Genomic DNA, 20,003 nt, shown 5'->3' with positions numbered 1-20,003 from the left:
CAAGTATAGAAGGAGGGAACAAGAGAAAGAAAGAGAAGAAAGGCTGAGATTTCTCCCCCTCCCCTTTTTCTTTGTCTGCTTGGATTAAGTTCCTGCAGCTGCCACCCATGGTTTTTATGGACAGTGCGTGTCTCCTCAGAGATTCCTCTAGGCACGCTGGGGACCTCGTCCATCCAAGGGCAGTTGAGGACACTCGCACTGGACTTATTTGTTACTACGGAGGATGTCAGACCCTCTGTCCCACCCACCCTTCCTTCCAAAAACATGCTAGCAGGGCCTTCCCGAGTACTGTACTTCAGAAAATGAATTTGATGACATATTTGTTCAAATTGCAGCACTAATGAAAGGATGATACTGTGTCATGTGACCAGGTGGATGCCACAGCGGAGGAGCCCAGGAGCTTCATCTACCTGAGTGCTGATGCCATGTCCAACCCTGCCAAGCTGCTGGTGCTCATCCAGGGTTGCGGGGTGGTCCGGGCCGGCCAGTGGGCACGACGCCTCATCATCAACCAAGACCTGGACTCAGGAACACAGATCCCCTTCATCACCCGCGCCCAGGAGGTAGGGGCGCCGCCCACCCGGGTGACACTGTGGGGGGCGGGGGGGGGTTAACCTGCCAGGGGTACAGAGGTGTTAGGTTGGTAGGGGTGGATAGGGTTACCATGGGGTAACCATGGGGTGGGCTCTGCAGATTGTGTTTAGGTATGGCTATTGTTTGTCTTCGTCAATGGCAGACCTGGGTGTGGCCTTGTGACCTATGGTAGCCTGGTTGGTTAGGGCTGTAGCTTGCCCGGGGATTTTTAGATGAGTCTAGGCTGCAGTGTGTGTGTGTGTGTGTGTAAGGGACATTGTGTTGTTTCTGTGGTGTATATATTTCTTGGTTTCAGTTTGATTTGTGTTAAGTACTTTGTCAATTTATAAACGGGTTATTGTGAGAGTATGCAGGCCTGTAGCCTATTTCTGTACATGCATCTTGTTCAACCCCCCCCATCTCTCTTTGTATTCCCCTGTGTGGCGCTGCAGTTCAGTGTTATAGGCTGTGATATCTCTCTCTCTCTCTCTCTCTCTCTCTCTCTCTCTCTCTCTCTCTCTCTCTCTCTCTCTCTCTCTCTCTCTCTCTCTCTCTCTCTCTCTCTCTCTCTCTGTGTCTGCCTGTCTGTGTGGAGTCTTAGCTGCAGGTCAGCCCTCAGGTCTGCAGCAGCTTCACATCACCATGCTCCCTGATCAGCGTGGCTCCCCCCTCAACACGGCACACACAAACACACTCTCTCTCTCCCTCTGCATCTCTTTCTCTCTCTCTCTCTCTGCATCTCTTTCTCTCTCTCTCTGCATCTCTTTCTCTCTCTCTCTGCATCTCTTTCTCTCTCTCTCTCTCTGCATCTCTTTCTCTCTCTCTCTCTCTCTCTGCATCTTTCTCTCTCTCTCTCTCCCTCTGCATCTCTTTCTCTCTCTCTCTCCCTCTGCATCTCTTTCTCTCTCTCTCTCCCTCTGCATCTCTTTCTCTCTCTCTCTCCCTCTGCATCTCTTTCTCTCTCTCTCTCCCTCTGCATCTCTTTCTCTCTCTCTCTCTCCCTCTGCATCTCTTTCTCTCTCTCTCTCTCCCTCTGCATCTCTTTCTCCCTCTCTCTCTCCCTCTGCATCTCTTTCTCCCTCTCTCTCTCCCTCTGCATCTCTTTCTCCCTCTCTCTCTCCCTCTGCATCTCTTTCTCTCTCTCTCTCCCTCTGCATCTCTTTCTCTCTCTCTCTCTCCCTCTGCATCTCTTTCTCTCTCTCTCTCTCCCTCTGCATCTCTTTCTCTCTCTCTCTCCCTCTGCATCTCTTTCTCCCTCTCTATCTCCCTCTTTCTACCTCTCTCCGTCTCGCTCTCACACCCCCCCTCTCTCGAAGACCCTTGGAAGGCATCCCGGGCCGTGCCCTGCTTCACGAGCATGTACCCTAGAGATACCCAAGGTTTGGGGTGGGGGGGTGGAAGCAGTATGTTGTTGTAAATAATGGTAGAGATGTGAGGTAGTGAAGAAAGGCCTTTAGGAGTCAACGAGGCCTAAGGGACTGGGGAAGCTTTGAGACCACCTCGAGTATCTCCTTTCACTTCCTTCTCTGAGAGGTATTCTATTGTTTTGTTCGGGTTCTCTCCAATGAAAACCCCTATTTTAGGGCAGCCACATTCCTCCACAGATTTTTCATCCACAATGTGTAAACCCAGGTGAAGTTTTAGCGCGAGCCGTGATGCCGATGTTGTGTGAAGTGTAATTTAGATTCTCATTTCTTCTCTCCGTGCCCTTGTGTACGGCAGGACTGCGTCAGCGTGCCCGGAAGCCCCGGCTCTCCACACTCTTATTTCCCCCCTCATCACAGCGCTCATTTGTCAACCTGGCCTAAGCTACCTGCCTAATTTAATCGTCCCACCGTTCAAATTGACTTAGGGGAGATCCCTGCTTTCTCCCTCTCTCCCGCCTTCTAAATGTCATAAAGACTTGCGCAGACGACCAGGTTTATTTGCCAGCGCGACTGGAGCAGACGTGTGTGTTACAGTACGACTGGTTATTATTACATTTTCCCGGAGAGTTGCGTTCCTCAGACGCAAAGTGACAGGCGAGATATAGAGACCGCTGTGAGTGTAGGCCGTGTCCATTCATCATGATAAAACAAGGAGCCGTAATCCTTACGCCTTTTGACACATGGTCATCATGGCATTTACAGGAAGTCCTTCCACTCTGGCTTTACACTGGGATGGAGCTGGATACCTATTAGCCACTGCTGTTGGCGCTTCCTAGTGAAATTCCCCCCTAGGTACAGATCTAGGATCAGTTCCTCCTCTCCCAATCACAACCTTAACCATTAGTAGGGAAAATGCGCAACTGACCCAATTGTGAGGCCTCTGAGATTGCAAAGGTGTTAGGAGGGAAGCCAGGAGTTATGACCAGACCAGGGAAAAACTCTGGTTACGTGGTTAGGAAAAGCGGAAGCGAGGCAGACCGACAGTTCCCTCTCTGACGACCCGAGTGGTAGCTCTAGCCCGGTCTCTACGAGGAGACGTTTATCTCCGCCTCTCATCTCAGGTGCGCTGATTAACACATGGCCGACCAGGAGATCAAGTGGAACCCTCCCGCTGCAGATTCATCATGTCCTCCACTCTTCTCTCATTTTCTCCCCTTTCCTGTCCGGAAGACTCCAGCCACAGAGAGCTGTCGTGTCCAGGATATTGAACGGCGGAGTGTGTACTGTCTGAGGAGGCTAAAGTGTAGGCGGGACTGATATAGGTGCTCCCTCTCCTTATGTGGTAACCATTCCAGAATGGTGCTCTGCTATAATAAACTGTTATACTGTTTTCTAACAAAGGCCATTCCGTGCAAATGCACGGCAGGATACAATTCATTCACCCCCCCACCTGACTCCATGCGTTACCCCCTGTTGGACTTGTCTCGTGTGTACTACCACGAGATGCAGAGGAACCGTGCGGTCCGCAGTCATTGCCAGTGTGTTCTAATGGAGACAATGAGAGCCGTTTAGCCATACAACACACACACATATACACACACACGGATGCACCCACGCACGAGCAGCCATATCGCCGGGCAGAGGGGGGAATTCACACCATGTATATGTCAGCGGTAGAAAAACCCCACTTTTCATTCCTCTCCGTCCTCCTTTGAAGCCACACTTAGCCCCGGCCTCCTGTCCAATGGGATTAGTTCTGGCAAAGCCGTGGATTGTGGGAAAAGGAGTTTGCGCTAGTTAATCAGACCCCAGACGCCCCCCCTTGACCGGGCATGTGCCTCTCCCCCATCAGGGGTGAATCTGAGGGCAACCTTCCCTGGCTCTCACCATTAGACCTGCCTTACTCAAAACACACTTATTTCTGGGACGCCAACCTTTAGGCTATATCAGTAGCCACAGTGAAAACGACGCCAACCTTTAGGCTATATCAGTAGCCACAGTGAAAACGACGCCAACCTTTAGGCTATATCAGTAGCCACAGTGAAAACGACGCCAACCTTTAGGCTATATCAGTAGCCACAGTGAAAACGACTAGCCCTAGCGTCCACTATGGATAACAAGTATGCTGTACCTACGTCTATGACAAGCTATCACACTGTCGCCAAGACTATGACAATTAAATAAGCAATGCCTGAGTGTGTGGTTTCAAAACAATCGACGCCCAGTTATGACAGCTATACCAGCTATATATGACAGCTATACCTTGCCGTTTATGACTACTAAGATATTGTATGTGTGAATACACTATGCTACACACACACACACACAGGCGCATGTATCCATACTCACACACAGAGACATATGTATCCATACAAAAACACACACACACACACACAGAACATGCACGAACACACACACACACACACACACACTTCACCACTCACACCACTCTCCCTCACACTCGGCACAGTTGTTGCGGATGGTGTGGAAATGGCGCTATTCCCAGAGCCTGGCTGTAAAGTGACAGGCGAGGGGAGCCCACTCCAGCGCGGGCCCCAGTGGCAGCACAGGCAGAGTTGGGAGGCAGGAGAGGAGAAGAGGGGTGGAAGGAGGCAGCCGGGCTGACAGCTCCACTGCAGGGAGAGGCCCTCTTAATGACAGCTTATTCCTTCATGATTTCAATTCTTGACAGTGGACAGGTCTGCTTGTTGCGTCATGGCAGCTGTATCATTACCTTCTGGCCATGTCAAGGCTGCATTTTGATAGAGAAAGAGGGAGAGCAAGGGAAAGGAAGGAAGGAAGGTAGAAAAGAGGACAACCGACCAGTGGTAAGAGAGAGGAAAAGGGAAAGAAAGAATAGAGGAAGAGAGAAGAGAGAAGAGGATGTGGGCAGGATGTGTTTAGCAGTGCTGGGTTCTAGTAGTCACCTGGGATTGTGAGTGGATTGGTGCAGTACACAAACACTGTCATTCATGGTTGAAGGGGAGCGATAGGAAATGCTGTCACACATACTGTCTGCAATATTCAGGATAACATGCAACTAGGCAAACGCACGCCCACATGTACACACAAACTAGGCTTTGGCGGTATCCAGATTGACATACCTTCATACCAACCTTGTGTCATACTAGGGTATTCGGTAATACCGGCACTGAACACAAGGGCCGCAATTTCAAACCCCACTGAGCATCTGTAATCTGAAGGTTAGCAATGCTAACAAGTACATGTTAAATCCCATAGGGAATGCTAGCTAAATGCTAATGAGCGCATAGCGAACATTTTATACAGTGTCTGATAGAAACTTTTTGCAGGACAGACATTCCGGCTCGCAAAGTTACACAAGTAACTCAAAACTGCTACTCCCAGTTACACGCACAAAACAAATACAAGACCGCAAGGCTCTTGATCCAGGAGAGGTTTCTCTGCTTTTAGCAAGAGAAGCTTGATTTTGCAAGAAGCTAAACTAAATGCACAACTGCAGAGCATTTAGAACATTTTAGACCGTTAACTTAATAATAGTTAGAAGATATCTAGCTGGCAAACATTTAGTTGTGAATTCCATACTATAACTAAACCACCTGGTGGGTGCTGCACAACGGTGACCGACTCTCCCTCGTCATTGTAAACACATACCATGTGACGGGACTACCTGTAAGCTTCGTAATGAAAAAGAATATGACGGATGAAATGAAGAACGCGATCTGCTTTATCTCCTAAAATCATCCCAGGATACAGTTGAAGTCGGAAGTTTACGTACGCCTAAGCCAAATACATTTTAAACTCCGTTTTTCACAATTCCTGACATTTAATCCTCGTAAAAATGCCCTGTTTTAGGTCAGTTAGGGTCACCACTTTATTTTAAGAATGTGAAATGTCAGAATAGTGGGAAGAGAGTGATTTATTTCAGCTTTTATTTCCTTCATCACATTCCCAGTGGGTGAGAAGTTTACATACACTCAATTAGTATTTGGTAGCATAGCCATTAAAAGCTTCCCACAATAAGTTGGGTGAATTTTGTCCCATTCCTCATGACAGAGCTGGTGTAACTGAGTCAGGTTTGTAGGCCTCCTTGTTCGCATACGCTTTTTCAGTTCTGCCCACAAATGTTCTATAGGATTGAGGTCAGGGCTTTGTGATGGCCACTCCAATACCTTGACTTTGTTGTCGTTAAGCCATTTTTCCACAACTGACTGATGTCTTGAGATGTTGCTTCAATATATCCACACACTTTTCCATCCTCATTATGCCGTCTATTTTGTGAAGTGAACCAGTCGCTCCTGCAGCAAAGCACCCCCACAATATGATCAAATCAAATTGTATTTGTCACATACACATGGTTAGCAGATGTTAATGCGAGTGTAGCGAAATGCTTGTGCTTCTAGTTCCGACAATGCAGTAATAACCAACAAGTAATCTAGCTAACAATTCCAAAACTACTACCTTATAGACACAAGTGTAAGGGGATAAGAATATGTACATAAAGATATATGAGTGAGTGATGGTACAGAGCGGCATAGGTAAGATACAGTAGATGGTATTGAGTGCAGTATATACATATGAGATGAGTATGTAAACAAAGTGGCATAGTTAAAGTGGCTAGTGATACATGTATTACATAAAGATGCAGTAGATGATATAGAGTACTGTATATACGTATACATATGAGATGAATAATGTAGGGTATGTAAACATTATATTAGGTAGCATTGTTTAAAGTGGCTAGTGATGTATTTTACATAATTTCCCATCAATTCCCATTATTTTGCTGCTACCCCCGTGCTCCTCGGTTGGGATGGTGTTCTTCGGTTTTCAAGCCTCCCCCTTTTTCCTCCAAACATAACTATGGTCATTATGGCCAAACAAAAAAGTACATCTTTGACCCCATGTGCAGTTGCAAACCGTAGTCTGGCTTTTTTATGAGAGTTTTTGAGCAGTGGCTTCTTCCTTGCTGAGCAGCCTTTCAGGTTATGTCGATATAGGACTCGTTTTACTGTGGATATAGATACTTTTGTACCTGTTTCCTCCAGCATCTGAAACAAGGTCCTTTGCTGTTGTTCTGGGATTGATTTGCACTTTTCGCACCAAAGTAGGTTCATCTCTAGGAGACGGAATGCATCTCCTTCCTGAGTGGTATGATGGCTGCGTGGTCCCATGGTGTTTATACCTGCGTACTATTGTTAGTAAAGCTGAACGTGGTACCTTCATGCATTTGGAAATTGCTCCCAAGGATGAACCAGACTTGGCTGATTTCTTTTGATTTTCCTGTGATGTCAAGCAAAGAGGCACTGAGTTTGAAGGTAGGCCTTGAAATACATCCACAGGTACACCTCCAATTGACTCAAATGATGTCAATTAGCCTATCAGAAGCTTCTAAAGCCATGACATGTTCTGGAATTTAAAGCTTTTTAAAGGCACAGTCAGCTTAGTGTATGTAAACTTCTGACCCACTGGAATTGTGATACAGTGAATTCTAAATGAAATAATCTGTCTGTAAACAATTTTTGGAAAAATTACTTGTCATGCACAAAGTAGATGTCCTAACCAACTTGCCAAAACTATAGTTAGTTAACAAGAAATGTGCGGAGTGGTTGAAAAACTAGTTTTAATGACTCCATCCTAGGTGTCTGTAAACTTCAGACTTCAACTGTATATGCTGTATACCGCCCAAGCCTAACACACACGCACGCACACACACACACACACACACACACACACACACACCACTCTTTAAGCTTGCTAGTAGGCTACCTAGGTCTGTGGTATGGATGGAGGGATTGTGGGTAGCTCTCACAGGTAACTAGCTCTCACAGTCTCGCGTCAGCATTAGACATTCATCCACATTCCAAATGGCAAAGTGTGTAAGTTTAGGCATTAACTCAGAAATCTGGTTAGGGTTCAGATTTGGGATACGCTCAAAACAAAAGATCTCAAAAACAACTTCCTATCACTGGATTACCAATTTGAAGGTGATAGCGCTCACTGTTGCCCCTAGTGGCCAGTTTCCACGTTGTCTCCCGACGTCCTCAGACATGGATGGACGTTGAATACTGACTTGTCACAGGTGACCTGGCTGGGGTTGGAAGCTGCTCTCGCCCAGTGGTGTTTGGAGCGCAGGAGTGAGGGAAAAAGAGCATTTGACAGCAGCAATACATATGGGAACTCTGCTGTAGCCTCAACCATGCACCTCTTTTTCTTACTTTTTTAATCCCTACACATTCCCTCTCCTAATCCATATTTTTAACATATCTGTTTTTTTTCTGATTGGTTTTGAATGTATCTTTGACCCCTACCTCTAACCCCCCCCTGGTCCCAATCACGACGCCCCCTTTCTCCCTGCAGTGCACCCCCCCACACTCAACAACCCCCTTAAGTCAACCCCTCACTCCTGCTCCACACACGCACGCAGAGTAAGAAAGGAAAAAGCCTTGAACCCCCCCGAAAAAAACAAGCAACTGCATTTCATTGAAAATAAAGTATTTAATAAAAAACAGGATCTATACACCCTCCTCCCACCCCGCCCCCTCCTTGCTCTTTCTAGTCAGTTAGGCTCGGCACTGGAGACTTGCTGGAAAGAAAGAGGGGGTGTGGTGTTTTCAAAAGTGTGTCAAAAGCCTTGGGGTTTGTATCTGCCCAGAATTTCAATGGGAGGCTGAAGGGGGCAGGGAAGCGGGCTGAACTCAAACACAGGAATCTTGTTTCATTTCTGTCATGTTGCTCTTTTTTTGTCTGTTTTTTTTTGCTGGATTGATGTCTTTTTCCAAATTTGCTTCTCGACTTCGTTGCTTTGTGATACTGTATACCAGCAGCTCGCTCTCGCCCTCTCCTTCTACTCTCCCTCCTCCCCGTTTTCTCCTCAATTCCCCTCATTTTACCCCCTAGCCCTGAGCTCTCCTGTGTGTGTGTGTGTGTGTGTGTGTGTGTGTGTGTGTGTTCTCTGACTGCTCTCTGCATTAAATAGCAGTGTATGTTGCTTGTGTGTAAATCTTAGGGCGTTTTTCCTCTCATCTGCTCATCTGGTCTTTGGGGGTTAGGTTATGGTGTATGTATGCATGTACAAGAAGGGCATGTGTGTGGTGTGTGTTTAGGGGTTGGGTTATCGAGGCTCTCTGGGGTTCCGGCAGGGTAGCATCGAAGGAGTGTGCTGTGCCCTGCGTGAAGGGGTCAGAAGATGGGCTGGTCTGAGCTGGCCTTGTAATTGAGGCCCTGCATGGGACCCATATCTCCAGGTGGAATGTGCAGCGTTTCCTGCAGTAAAAATCAATGCACTTGACGCCATCAAAGGCAGCAGAGGCTGAGACTTGCTCTGGGGTTAAACCTCTTTTAAATAGCCTCCCGCGGGACAGCAGCTGTCAATAAAACCCAATTATTACCAGCCCAGACCCGGGAAGAGCTCGCCTGCACAGGCCAAATTAAAAATTGATCAGAAGGGGAGAAAACATTATTTTTGTGGTCGTATTCCCTATCTTAACAGTGCTGCGGTGAATCTCTCATCACAGGGTCCCCCCCCACCACTCTCCTGCTTCTTTATGAACAATGGAACACCATGCTCAGTGTGTATTTGCATATTAAACGTGTGTGTTTGGAGTTTATAGTTTTTTCTTCTTCCAGGATTAGATTGCTGCGTGTGCATCTGCGTGTGCGTGTGTGTGCGTGTGTGTGTGTCTGCGTGTGTGTGTCTGCGTGTGTGTGTCTGCGTGTGTGTGTCTGCGTGTGTGTCTGCGTGTGTGTGTCTGCGTGCGTGCGTGTGTGTGTGTGTCTGCGTGTCTGCGTGCGTGCGTGCGTGTGTGTGTTTGTGTCTGCGTGCGTGCGTGTGTGTCTGCGTGTGTGTGTGTCTGCGTGCGTGTGTGTGTGTGTTTGTGTCTGCGTGCGTGTGTGTGCGTGTTTGTGTCTGCGTGCGTGCGTGTGTTTGTGTCTGCGTGCGTGCGTGTGTGTTGTGTCTGCGTGCGTGCGTGCGTGCGTGCGTGTTTGTGTCTGCGTGCGTGCGTGTGTGTGTTTGTGTCTGCGTGTCGTGTGTGTGTGTTTGTGTCTGCGTGCGTGCGTGCGTTTGTGTCTGCGTGCGTGCGTGTGTGTGTTTGTGTCTGCGTGCGTGTGTGTGTTTGTGTGTGCGTGCGTGTGTGTTTGTCTGCGTGTCTGCGTGCGTGCGTGTTTGTGTTTGTGTCTGCGTGCGTGCGTGTTTGTGTCTGCGTGTGTGCGTGCGCTGCGTGCCTGCGTGTGTTTGTGTCTGCGTGCCTGCGTGTGTTTGTGTCTGCGTGCGTGCGTGCGTTTGTGTCTGCGTGTCTGCGTGCGTGTGTCTGCGTGCGTGCGTGTTTGTGTCTGCGTGCGTGCGTGCGTGCGTGTGTCTGCGTTTCGTGCGTGCGTGTTTGTGTCTGCGTGCGTGTGTCTGCGTGCGTGCGTGCGTGCGTGTGTGTGCGTGCGTGCGTGCGTGTGTCTGCGTTTCTGCGTGTGTTTGTGTCTGCGTGCGTGTGTCTGCGTGCGTGCGTGTTTGTGTCTGCGTGCGTGCGTGTGTCTGCGTGCGTGCGTGTGTCTGCGTGCGTGCGTGTCTGCGTGCGTGTGTCTGCGTGCGTGTGTTTGTGTCTGCGTGCGCGTGTCTGCGTGCGTGCGTGTTTGTGTCTGCGTGCGTGCGTGTGTCTGCGTGCGTGCGTGTCTGCGTGCGTGCGTGCGTGCGTGCGTGTCTGCGTGCGTGTCTGCGTGCGTGCGTGCGTGTGTGTGTGGCTCTGTATTGATTATGGTCTCGTTTTGTCTTACTTTTCTGGAACCATTTATTTGTCAGTCAGAAAAAGCCAGAGGAAAAAGGCTTCCTGCCCCTTTAGGGAAACACACAGAATAGGATTTCTGAAGACACGGACAAGGAATAAGAATAAACAGTGCTGACACACAGATGTAGGCGAAACACACACACACACACACAGTACTAGAAAACGATGAGCGGCTCACACTGCTAGAATCAGAAAGAAGCTGCAGGATGGATAGAACAACAAAGAAACGGTGGGGAAATCAACTTTGATCTGAGTGGTGAAACATTATTTGGAAATATGCATTTATTAGCCCCAGTGTTGATAATTGCTTTTTTTTGTGTTGTCCAAATTAACAAATGATATCATCAAGGCAGCAGTGTGTGAGGTGGGTAGTAGGTCGTTTGCAGCTGCGGGGCAGTGTGTGTGTAGCGTGTGAGTGTGTGTGTGTCCCGCTGGGACGGTCTTGTTTAGACTCTCTTCCAGAGCGCCCGAGGCAGTGTGTGTGGTGGATTCCTGCTCACTGTCTTCCTGGGAACACTCCACTGAGGCCAGGCACAGAGAACACACGCACCACTAAAACAGCTATCGACCCCCACTCCTTTCCTCTGCTTGTTAATGTTACATGGGGTGCCGGAGCTGGACAGAGGAAATTGAGTTTGGGGAGGAGGCGGAGGGAGGGGAGCGGACACCCGGTCAGCCACCAAGGAAATCCAGAGGTCAAGTTTGAGTCCAGGCATGTGCAGCGTCCACACGTGCTCCCGGTTCGCGCTGGTCGAGGGCTTGATCGATGAGAGAGATCTTATTGCTTAAATAGGGGGTTAGTGGGGTGGCAGCAACGACACCGAGGTTACACAAAAACACCACGTAACATCGCGGTGAACAGTTTTAGCCCTCCCTCTGTGGAGAAAGATCTGGCTGCCGGCATGAGGCCAGGCCGTTCGCAAGGGCTTCATAAGGGCTTCATTAGGTGCTCATAGGACAGCCATGTTTGACATGTAATCTGATTCAGATAGGGCGAACTGCCTCGCCAATGAGAGTTGACTCTGTCCTTGAAACAGGCTTACTGCACACACACACACACACACACAGAGATGCAGGCTAGAATGGAAATTTACACTGTCATGTACATTATATTGAGCAGTTCAACGGAAATATGATCTGTGCTGTGTCAAAGGTTTGTATGTGTGTGTGCGTGCCTCCCTGCGTGCGTGTGTGTACTGGGCTTTGGGGCCGGTGTCACCTGGCCAAGACCCCTCAAGAGCCCCAGAGTCTTGACAGCGCATCTGCCTGCATCTCAGCCCTGTCACTCTACCTCGCGCTCTTTCCCTCTCTTCCTCCTTTTGCCTCTCCCTCCACTCTCTTCTCCCTTTCATCCTGCCATTGTGAACCATCCTGCTACACGCGCACGCGCACGCGCACACACACACACACACACACAGGGTGTCAGCGATCAACTAGGTTAATTATAGTGACACACTGACACCTCTCCTTTCTCTGTTTCCCCTACCTCCCACGACCAGGTGCTCTGTGTGTGTGTGTGTGTGTGTGTGTGTGTGTGTGTGTGTGTGTGTGTGTGTGTGTGTGTGTGTGTGTGTGTGTGTGTGTGTGTGTGTACGCGCGCATGGAGCATGCTTGCTTTCTTGTCTGTCTTTGTGCAGTATGGGCATAAGATAGGCCCTATATTTGATGTATTTATGTGGGCAGGCTTTTCTCTGGAAGGGTGTGTGATTGTGTACGTGCTCATCTACCGTAGGCACGTTTTTGTCCGTGTGTGTAACTATAGGGCGAGAGTGTTCACCCCGAAGGCCCAGTTGGGGTCCGAGTTTTTGTTTGTGTCTCCGTGTGTATGTGTGTTCATGCGTTCCTCCAAAGGTCAGTTGGGTTTATGGTTGGTCACAGGCTGAGGGTTTTCTGTGTCAGGGCTTGTAGATAAGGCTTCTCTCTCTCTGTTTTTCTCTCTCTGTATCTCTCTCTGTCTCTGTATATCTCTCTCTGTATCTCTCTGTTTCTCTGTATCTCTTTCTCTCGATATCTCTCTCTCTCTCTCTATATCTCTCTCTTTCTGTCTCTCTCTCTGTATCTCTCTGTATATCTCTCTCTGTATCTCTCTCACTGTATATCTCTCTCTGTCTCTCTCTGTATCTCTCTGTATATCTCTCTCTCTGTATCTCTCTCTGTATCTCTCTCTCTCTCTCTGTATCTCTCTCTCTGTATCTCTCTCTCTGTATCTCTCTGTATCTCTCTCTCTCTGTATCTCTCTGTATCTCTCTCTCTATGTATCTCTCTGTATCTCTCTCTGTATCTCTCTCTTCTCTCTGTATCTCTCTATTCTCTCTGTATCTCTCTCTTCTCTCTGTATCTCTCTCTCTCTCTGTATCTCTCTCTTCTCTCTGTATCTCTCTCTTCTCTCTGTATCTCTCTCTCTCTCTGTATCTCTCTCTCTCTCTGTATCTCTCTCTCTCTGTATCTCTCTCTCTCTCTGTATCTCTCTCTCTCTGTATCTCTCTCTCTCTCTGTATCTCTCTCTCCTCTCTGTATCTCTCTCCTCTCTGTATCTCTCCTCTCTGTATCTCTCCTCTCTGTATCTCTCTGTATCTCTCTCTCTCTCTCTCTCTCTGTATCTCTCTATCTCTCTCTGTATCTCTCTCTGTATCTCTCTCTGTATCTCTCTCTGTATCTCTCTCTCTCTCTCTGTATCTCTCTCTCTCTCTGTATCTCTCTCTCTCTCTGTATCTCTCTCTCTCTCTCTGTATCTCTCTCTCTCTGTATCTCTCTCCTCTCTGTATCTCTCTCCTCTCTGTATCTCTCCTCTCTGTATCTCTCTGTATCTCTCTCTCTCTCTCTCTGTATCTCTCTATCTCTCTGTATCTCTCTCTCTGTATCTCTCTCTGTATCTCTCTCTCTGTATCTCTCTCTCTGTATCTCTCTCTCTCTGTATCTCTCTCTCTGTATCTCTCTCTCTCTGTATCTCTCTCTGTATCTCTCTCTCTGTATCTCTCTCTGTATCTCTGTATCTCTGTATCTCTCTCTGTATCTCTCTCTCTCTGTCTCTCTCTCTGTATCTCTCTCTCTGTATCTCTCTCTCTCTGTATCTCTGTATCTCTCTCTCTGTATCTCTCTCTCTCTCTCTCTCTCTGTATCTCTCTGTATATCTGTCTCTCTCTCTCTCTCTGTGTATATCTGTGTATCTCTCTCTGTGTATCTCTATCTCTGTATCTCTCTCTCTCTCTCTCTCTGTATCTCTCTCTCTGTATCTCTCTCTGTATCTCTCTCTCTGTATCTCTCTCTCTGTATCTCTCTCTCTCTGTATCTCTCCTCTCTGTATCTCTCCTCTCTGTATCTCTCCTCTCTGTATCTCTCCTCTCTGTATCTCTCCTCTCTGTATCTCTCCTCTCTGTATCTCTCCTCTCTGTATCTCTCTCTCTCTGTATCTCTCTCTCTCTCTCTCTCTCTCTCTCTCTCTGTATGTATCTCTCTCTCTGTATCTCTCTCTCTGTATCTCTCTCTCTCTCTCTCTGTATCTCTCTCTCTCTCTCTCTCTCTGTATCTCTCTCTGTATATCTGTCTCTCTCTCTCTCTCTGTGTATATCTGTGTATCTCTATCTCTGTATCTTTCGCTCTCTCTCTCTCTGTGTAGCTCTCTCTCTGTATCTCTCTGTGTAGCTCTCTCTCTGTATCTCTGTATCTCTCTTTCTCTGTATATCTCTCTCTCTTTCTCTGTATATCTCTCTCTCTCTCTCTGTGTATCTCTCTCTCTCTCTGTGTATCTCTCTGTATCTCCCTTTCGCTCTCACTCACCTCTCTCTCTCTGTATCGCTGTCTCTCTCTCCCTGTCTCTCTGTATCTCTCTCTCTGTATTGCTGTCTCTCTCTCCCTCTCTCTCCTGTCTCTCTGTATATCTTTCTCTGTGTGTGTGTGTGTGTGTCCATGGGTGCGTGTGAGAGACCGACAGAGAGTGGCCCTGAGATGGATTCAGTAATGAGGTGTTATCAGTATGTCCCTCTCTGTCTTTGGTGTCACTACAGGTCAGAAGCACACAGGGTCAACAACAGGAGACACGTGGTGTGTTTGTTGGTCGTTGTCTATGTGTGTGTGTTTCAATGCCCTCATCCGTTTCAAACTCTACCTCCCTCCCTCTCACTCGGTTCGTCTTGAGACGTTGTCAAGTGTTTTGTCGGAGTCATCAGCCCATGTATTTTCTCTCCTTTTCTGTCTCTTTTTAAAGTTGACATGCGGCCTAAAGCGTGTTATCGTCACGGTGATATGTGTTATTATCCTCCCGTATGCTGACAGCCTATCCCTTAACCCTCTTAGGACTGGGACACGCTCGGCTGAGTTGTTTGCGCTTATGTCAAGTTTGCGGTTACCAGGCGCGCCATATGCCACTGTGTTATTGCCCCTGCCTGCCGTCAGTCATCTCGGCATCAACCTACAAGCACGCACACACAGGCACACACGCACAGTGCCACCAAGGGACTCTACCCTCACTACGTACTATAGAGCCCCGTTTGGAAATCAGGTATCCTATCTGTAGGTTTTGATGGACAGAGAAACATCTGTGGTGGTTTTTGAAGTGAAACAGCCCGTGTCCCCCGTGTGTGTCTGGTGTGTGCTTGTGTATCAGTGGAGGCCGTATTGCGATGATAGGCTCTGGCCTTGCCTTTGATGTCTCTGAGTCGCTCCAGTTCAGGTTATAAGCTACATCTTCGGTAAACATCCCTTGGCCCTGGTACTGTGTGTGTGTGTACGTGTACGAGTGGTTTGAGGGTTTAGGACGGATCGGGTTTGTTTTCTATGCACTTCATTGTAATGATGAGGCAGAAGGGGCATTGCTCTCTCTCCATCTCCCCCTCTCTCTCTCTTTCGTTCAGAGTTGTGTTTTCACAAAGTGTACAAACACATTGCCCCTGCAGCTTTGTGTTCTGACTGACCTTGCGCTGCATCTCTCTGTCTCTCTGTTCTCTCTTGCTCTTTCTTCCCTCCTCACTGTCTTTCTCTCCTTTCTGAGGGTGGTGGTGTGTGTGTGTGTGTGTGTGTGTGCATGATGTTTGTTTCTGTAAGTAGTAATGCCCTGCCCGCCATGGGTTACCCACACTGCCTTGCCCTTTGAAGTATGTATGTGTCCTTGTAGTGTTGTGCTGTTTTACCTAGTCTGAGCCCACTGTAAGTCTCCCTCTCTCCCGCCATACGCACATTCTCGCCGTTTTCCTCTGTTGTTCCCGGTGGCCTTACCAATGTCCCACAGCCCTATACCCTTTATGTGCCCACAGGAAGGTCTTTCTCATTGTAAACTAGCATCGAGAGAGCGAGAGCTTTCGGCTCAATTTGTCATGAGAGCCTGCTCGACAAATTGATGGAAAGTGGTGTTGGGAGAAAAACATGCATTATAAAATCCATCTACACAAACAACCAGTGTACGGTTAAAATTGGCAAAAAACACACATTTCTTTCCACAGGGCCGGGGGGGGGGGTGCAGTTTAAGCCCCACACTCTTCAACATATTTCATCGAGGGCGAGGGCACTAGAACAGTCTGCAGCACCCGGCCTCACCCTACACCCTACTGTTTGCTGATGATCTGGTACTTTTTTTCCCTAACAAGGAGGGCCTACAGCAGCACCTAGATCTTCTGCACAGACTCTGTCAGACCTGGGCCCTGACAGTAAATCTCAGTAAGACAAAAATAATGGTGTTCCAATCAAGGTCCAGTTGCCAGGACCACAAATACAAATTCCATCTAGACACCGTTGCCCAAGAGAACACAAAAAAACTATACCAACATCGGCCTAAACATCAGCGCCACAGGTAACTTCCACAAAGCTGTGAACAATCTGAGAGACAAGGCAAGAAGGGCCTTCTGTGCCATAAAAAGGAACATAAAATTTGACATACCAATTAGAATCTGGCTAAAAAAACTTGAATCAGTTACAGAACCCATTGCCCTTTATGGTTGTGAGGTCTGGGCTGCGCTCACCAACCAAGAATTCACAAAATGGGACGAACACCAAATTGTGACTCTGCATGCGGAATTCTGCAAAATGATCTTCTGTGTACAACGTAGAACACCAAATAATGAATGCAGAGCAGAATAAACCTGGAGAAGAGTCCCCCAAGCAAGCAGGTCCTGGGGCTCTGTTCACAAAAAGATCCCACAGAGCCCCAGGACATTAGACCCAACCAAATCATGAGAAAACAAAAAGATAATTAGTGTACTTGACACATTGGAAAGAATTGACAAAAAAACAGAGCAAACTAGAATTCTATTTGGCCCTAAACAGAGAGTACACAGTGGCAGAATACCTGAAGGAAAGCTTTGACTATGTACAGACTCCGAGAGCATAGCCTTGCTATTGAGAAAAGCCGTCGAAGGCAGACCTGGCTCTCAAGAGAAGACAGGCTATGTGCACACTGCCCACAAAATGAGGTAGAAACTGAGCTGCACTTCCTAACCTCCTGCCAAATGTATGACCCTATTAGACACACACATTTCCCTCAGATTACACAGACCCACAAAGAATTCGAAAAACAAATCCAGTGTTGAGAGACTGAATGAGTCTCTCTCTCTGCTATGGCCAAGATATATGTGTACTGCGGCAGTGTCAGTCTGTGACCCAGTTCCAGCCCCTTTGAAGTCCACAGGCTGATCCCTCTGCAGAGGACAGAATGGATTTAGATGGGGAAATAATGGAGGAGGGCAATACTGCGGAGAGAGAGAGAGGGGGGGGGACGTGGAGAGCGAGAGAGCGGCGGTGGAGTCAGAGGTAACGGACCAGCAGTGTGCTGTGTTTCAGTGGTGTTGCTGCCTAGGTTTAAATGGCGGCGGGTCTGCTCGGAGCGAGAGGAGCGCCGCCGCGAGACGTGACCTAGAAAGGCCCAATCACTCTCCTCCTGTGATCGCCAGGGTTCCAGAACCTCAGTCGTCTCCAGCCGTGTGTGTGTGTGCCCCTCCGTAGCCCAGCCACACCGTGACCTACTTCGGGGGTGCGCCCCTGCAGCCGTGATCCCGGTGCGGTGCAGCATGTCGGGGGCACAACCTACAGAGAAAGGGTCCTACTGAGGTGTGTGTGGGGGGGGCGTAGGCTAACACAGTTACAGGTTGAACATGTGGAAGTAAGTTTCCCTTTTAATGGACTTTAATTTGATATCCCTGAGCGAAGTTTCTCTCCCAAGGTAGACCGATTGGGTTGAAGAGTGTACGGTAGGGTCTGGATTGATCTGGTTTCATGGCCTGTGAGGATGGCAGGTTTCATGGCCTGCGCGTGTGTGTGTGTCTGCGTGTTGGCGGGTGCATGAGTCAGGTGGCTGTACTGAGAGGTAAGATGGGAGGGAGAGCGAGAGAGAGCACCCGCAGGGACCTTGCCACGATCACAGGGTCACCCCCTATATACAACATGGCCGCGCTGTGAACTCCCCTCAATTAACCCGAGCCACTCTCCCTCCCTCACTCCTTCCCTACCTCCACCTCTCCCTCCACCATCCAACTAGCTCTAGCCTCCCCAGTGATTCACACAGCAGACACTTGCACCAAGCCTGTCTGCTGGGGGCATGCTTAACCTTTTCCCAGTTGTTGGAGAGAAGGATACTGAGAAGTCTCTTCAAGTTTGGCTGTTCAATTAAAAAGCCCTCGCTTTTTTTTCTCTCTTTCTCTCTCTCTCTCTCGCTTTTCTTCTTCTTCTCCTCCTCCTTTCAACATCTTTTTGAAGTTGGCCCAGGGCCTAGTACTGGCTCATCAAACCTGCTCCGCTAGATTGCGTACAGGTAACATCGCCCGACGTTATTTCCAAGGACTTAATTAGTTTCTGACTGCCGTGGAGGCCGCTGGATGGACCAGACAGCAACAGGCTTCTTTATTCCAGACCCAGCCAGAGAATATGATTGAGAGTGTGCGACGCAGACACTCATGCCTGTGGTTTCTCTTCTTAGGTCCTGCTCCGGCGCCGCCTGCCTGTTATTATAACCTCCTGGAATACGTGTCAGTCTCGCTTCTCTGAGTAGGAGTGGCACGGCCCTTCCAAACGCTAAGGATTGCTTTAGCTACCGTAACCATACCAACAGTGATTAGGCCACTCTTGTTCTATCGCCCAAGAGACACGTTCGCAGATATTACAAAAACATCCCTCCAGAAAGCTAGCACTAATGTACATTCCCATATTGTGTGTTAAAAATAATGTTACTAGTATCTTTATATTGCGTTAGTTTCCCCACAAATCATCCTTTTTAATTGAACGGTTTCCTGCTTTGATGGGATTTATCTGAATTAAACGGTCATAGTGAGTGCGCTTGGAATACGCATCCGAATGCAGTAGAAACGGTAGCTGGGCCCGCTAATTGTTCAAGAGAGCAGTGTGAACTGTCACCGCCCGTGACAGTTCCGACGCAGTGCGCCAGTGTTGTGTTTTGTTGTTTGTCGCTAGCTATAGCATCTTGAATTTCCACTCCTCGCCACCACGCCAGTGATCAAGGTTGTTCCGTATTCAAAGTATGGTTGCTCCTGTTGTTCTGTCAGCCGTGACATCAAGGGCATGCCCCACTGCAATGTAAACTGTTGTATTCCCCCCCCCCCCCCTGCTGTGCCGTGTAGATGATGGGAGTTCCATCGCTGTATGTCAATCATCACACACTACTATACCGCACTCCCTCCTTTCCCGTTCCAGGAGGACGGAAAGAGAAGGAAAACATGTCAGAAGAAGTTGTCATTTTTGTGCTTCTCTGTCGTTGATCACGGCTTAAAAGCCAACTCAGTGTCATTCTGTTTTCCTCCAAAGTGACGTTTTCTACAGAAGGAGCTCTTGAGGAATTTTGCGGTGATTTGAAGGGCTTTCTGAACTGTCTGGCATTATTCTCGGCCTTGGGGTCCGAGTCAGGGTAATGATTCCATATGCGGTCGTATAATTGAGCGTCTGATAGATAGATGGCTTCTCTGACTCGGCAGTGTGTTCACTGGTGATCATCAATTAGTAAATGAGGACTTACCCTTCCGGGTGAGGCAGCGGGACTTTGGTACCGTCCCCTGGTAAGTGGTGGCACTCTGGGCCAGCTATCGCGCTGCTCCGCTCCGGGCCTCACTTTCAAAGGCCGGGCCTCTTAAATGAAGTTTGGTCGAGCTGCAGCCTGTGGCACAACAGCGTTTCCCATTACCCTGTCTTAATTGGGAAGTTCTTCCCTCAGTTCCCTGCTCCCTGAAAGACATGCTGCCACACACAGCCACAGACAGAGGACAGAGTCTGGGAGGCAAGCAAGACGAAATTGGAGATGGTTAAGAAGGGCATTATAGTAGTGAAATTCTGGAGAGGAGTGAGGGAGTCTTTGCGCGAGTGTGTGTGTCGGTGT

General features: G+C 48.4%; 1 protein-coding gene across 8 annotated transcripts in view; it reads left to right on the top strand.

The window, feature by feature from the left end:
• The window catches only part of arb2a (ARB2 cotranscriptional regulator A), a 214,691-nt gene that overhangs the window by 18,015 nt on the left and 176,673 nt on the right, over positions 1–20,003 (top strand). For all 8 annotated transcript variants that reach the window (XM_029677429.2, XM_029677424.2, XM_029677431.2 and 5 more), the window contains one exon: positions 372–563. In XM_029677429.2, coding sequence (XP_029533289.2) covers positions 372–563 — 192 coding nt within the window. The remainder of the gene's footprint in view (positions 1–371; positions 564–20,003) is intronic.

The sequence above is a fragment of the Oncorhynchus nerka genome, linkage group LG13 (assembly GCF_034236695.1).
Source record: "Oncorhynchus nerka isolate Pitt River linkage group LG13, Oner_Uvic_2.0, whole genome shotgun sequence".
In the NCBI taxonomy this organism is placed as follows: Eukaryota; Metazoa; Chordata; class Actinopteri; order Salmoniformes; family Salmonidae; genus Oncorhynchus; species Oncorhynchus nerka.
Note: the sequence above shows the minus strand (reverse complement) of the source record. Positions and strands in the feature narration are given on the sequence as shown.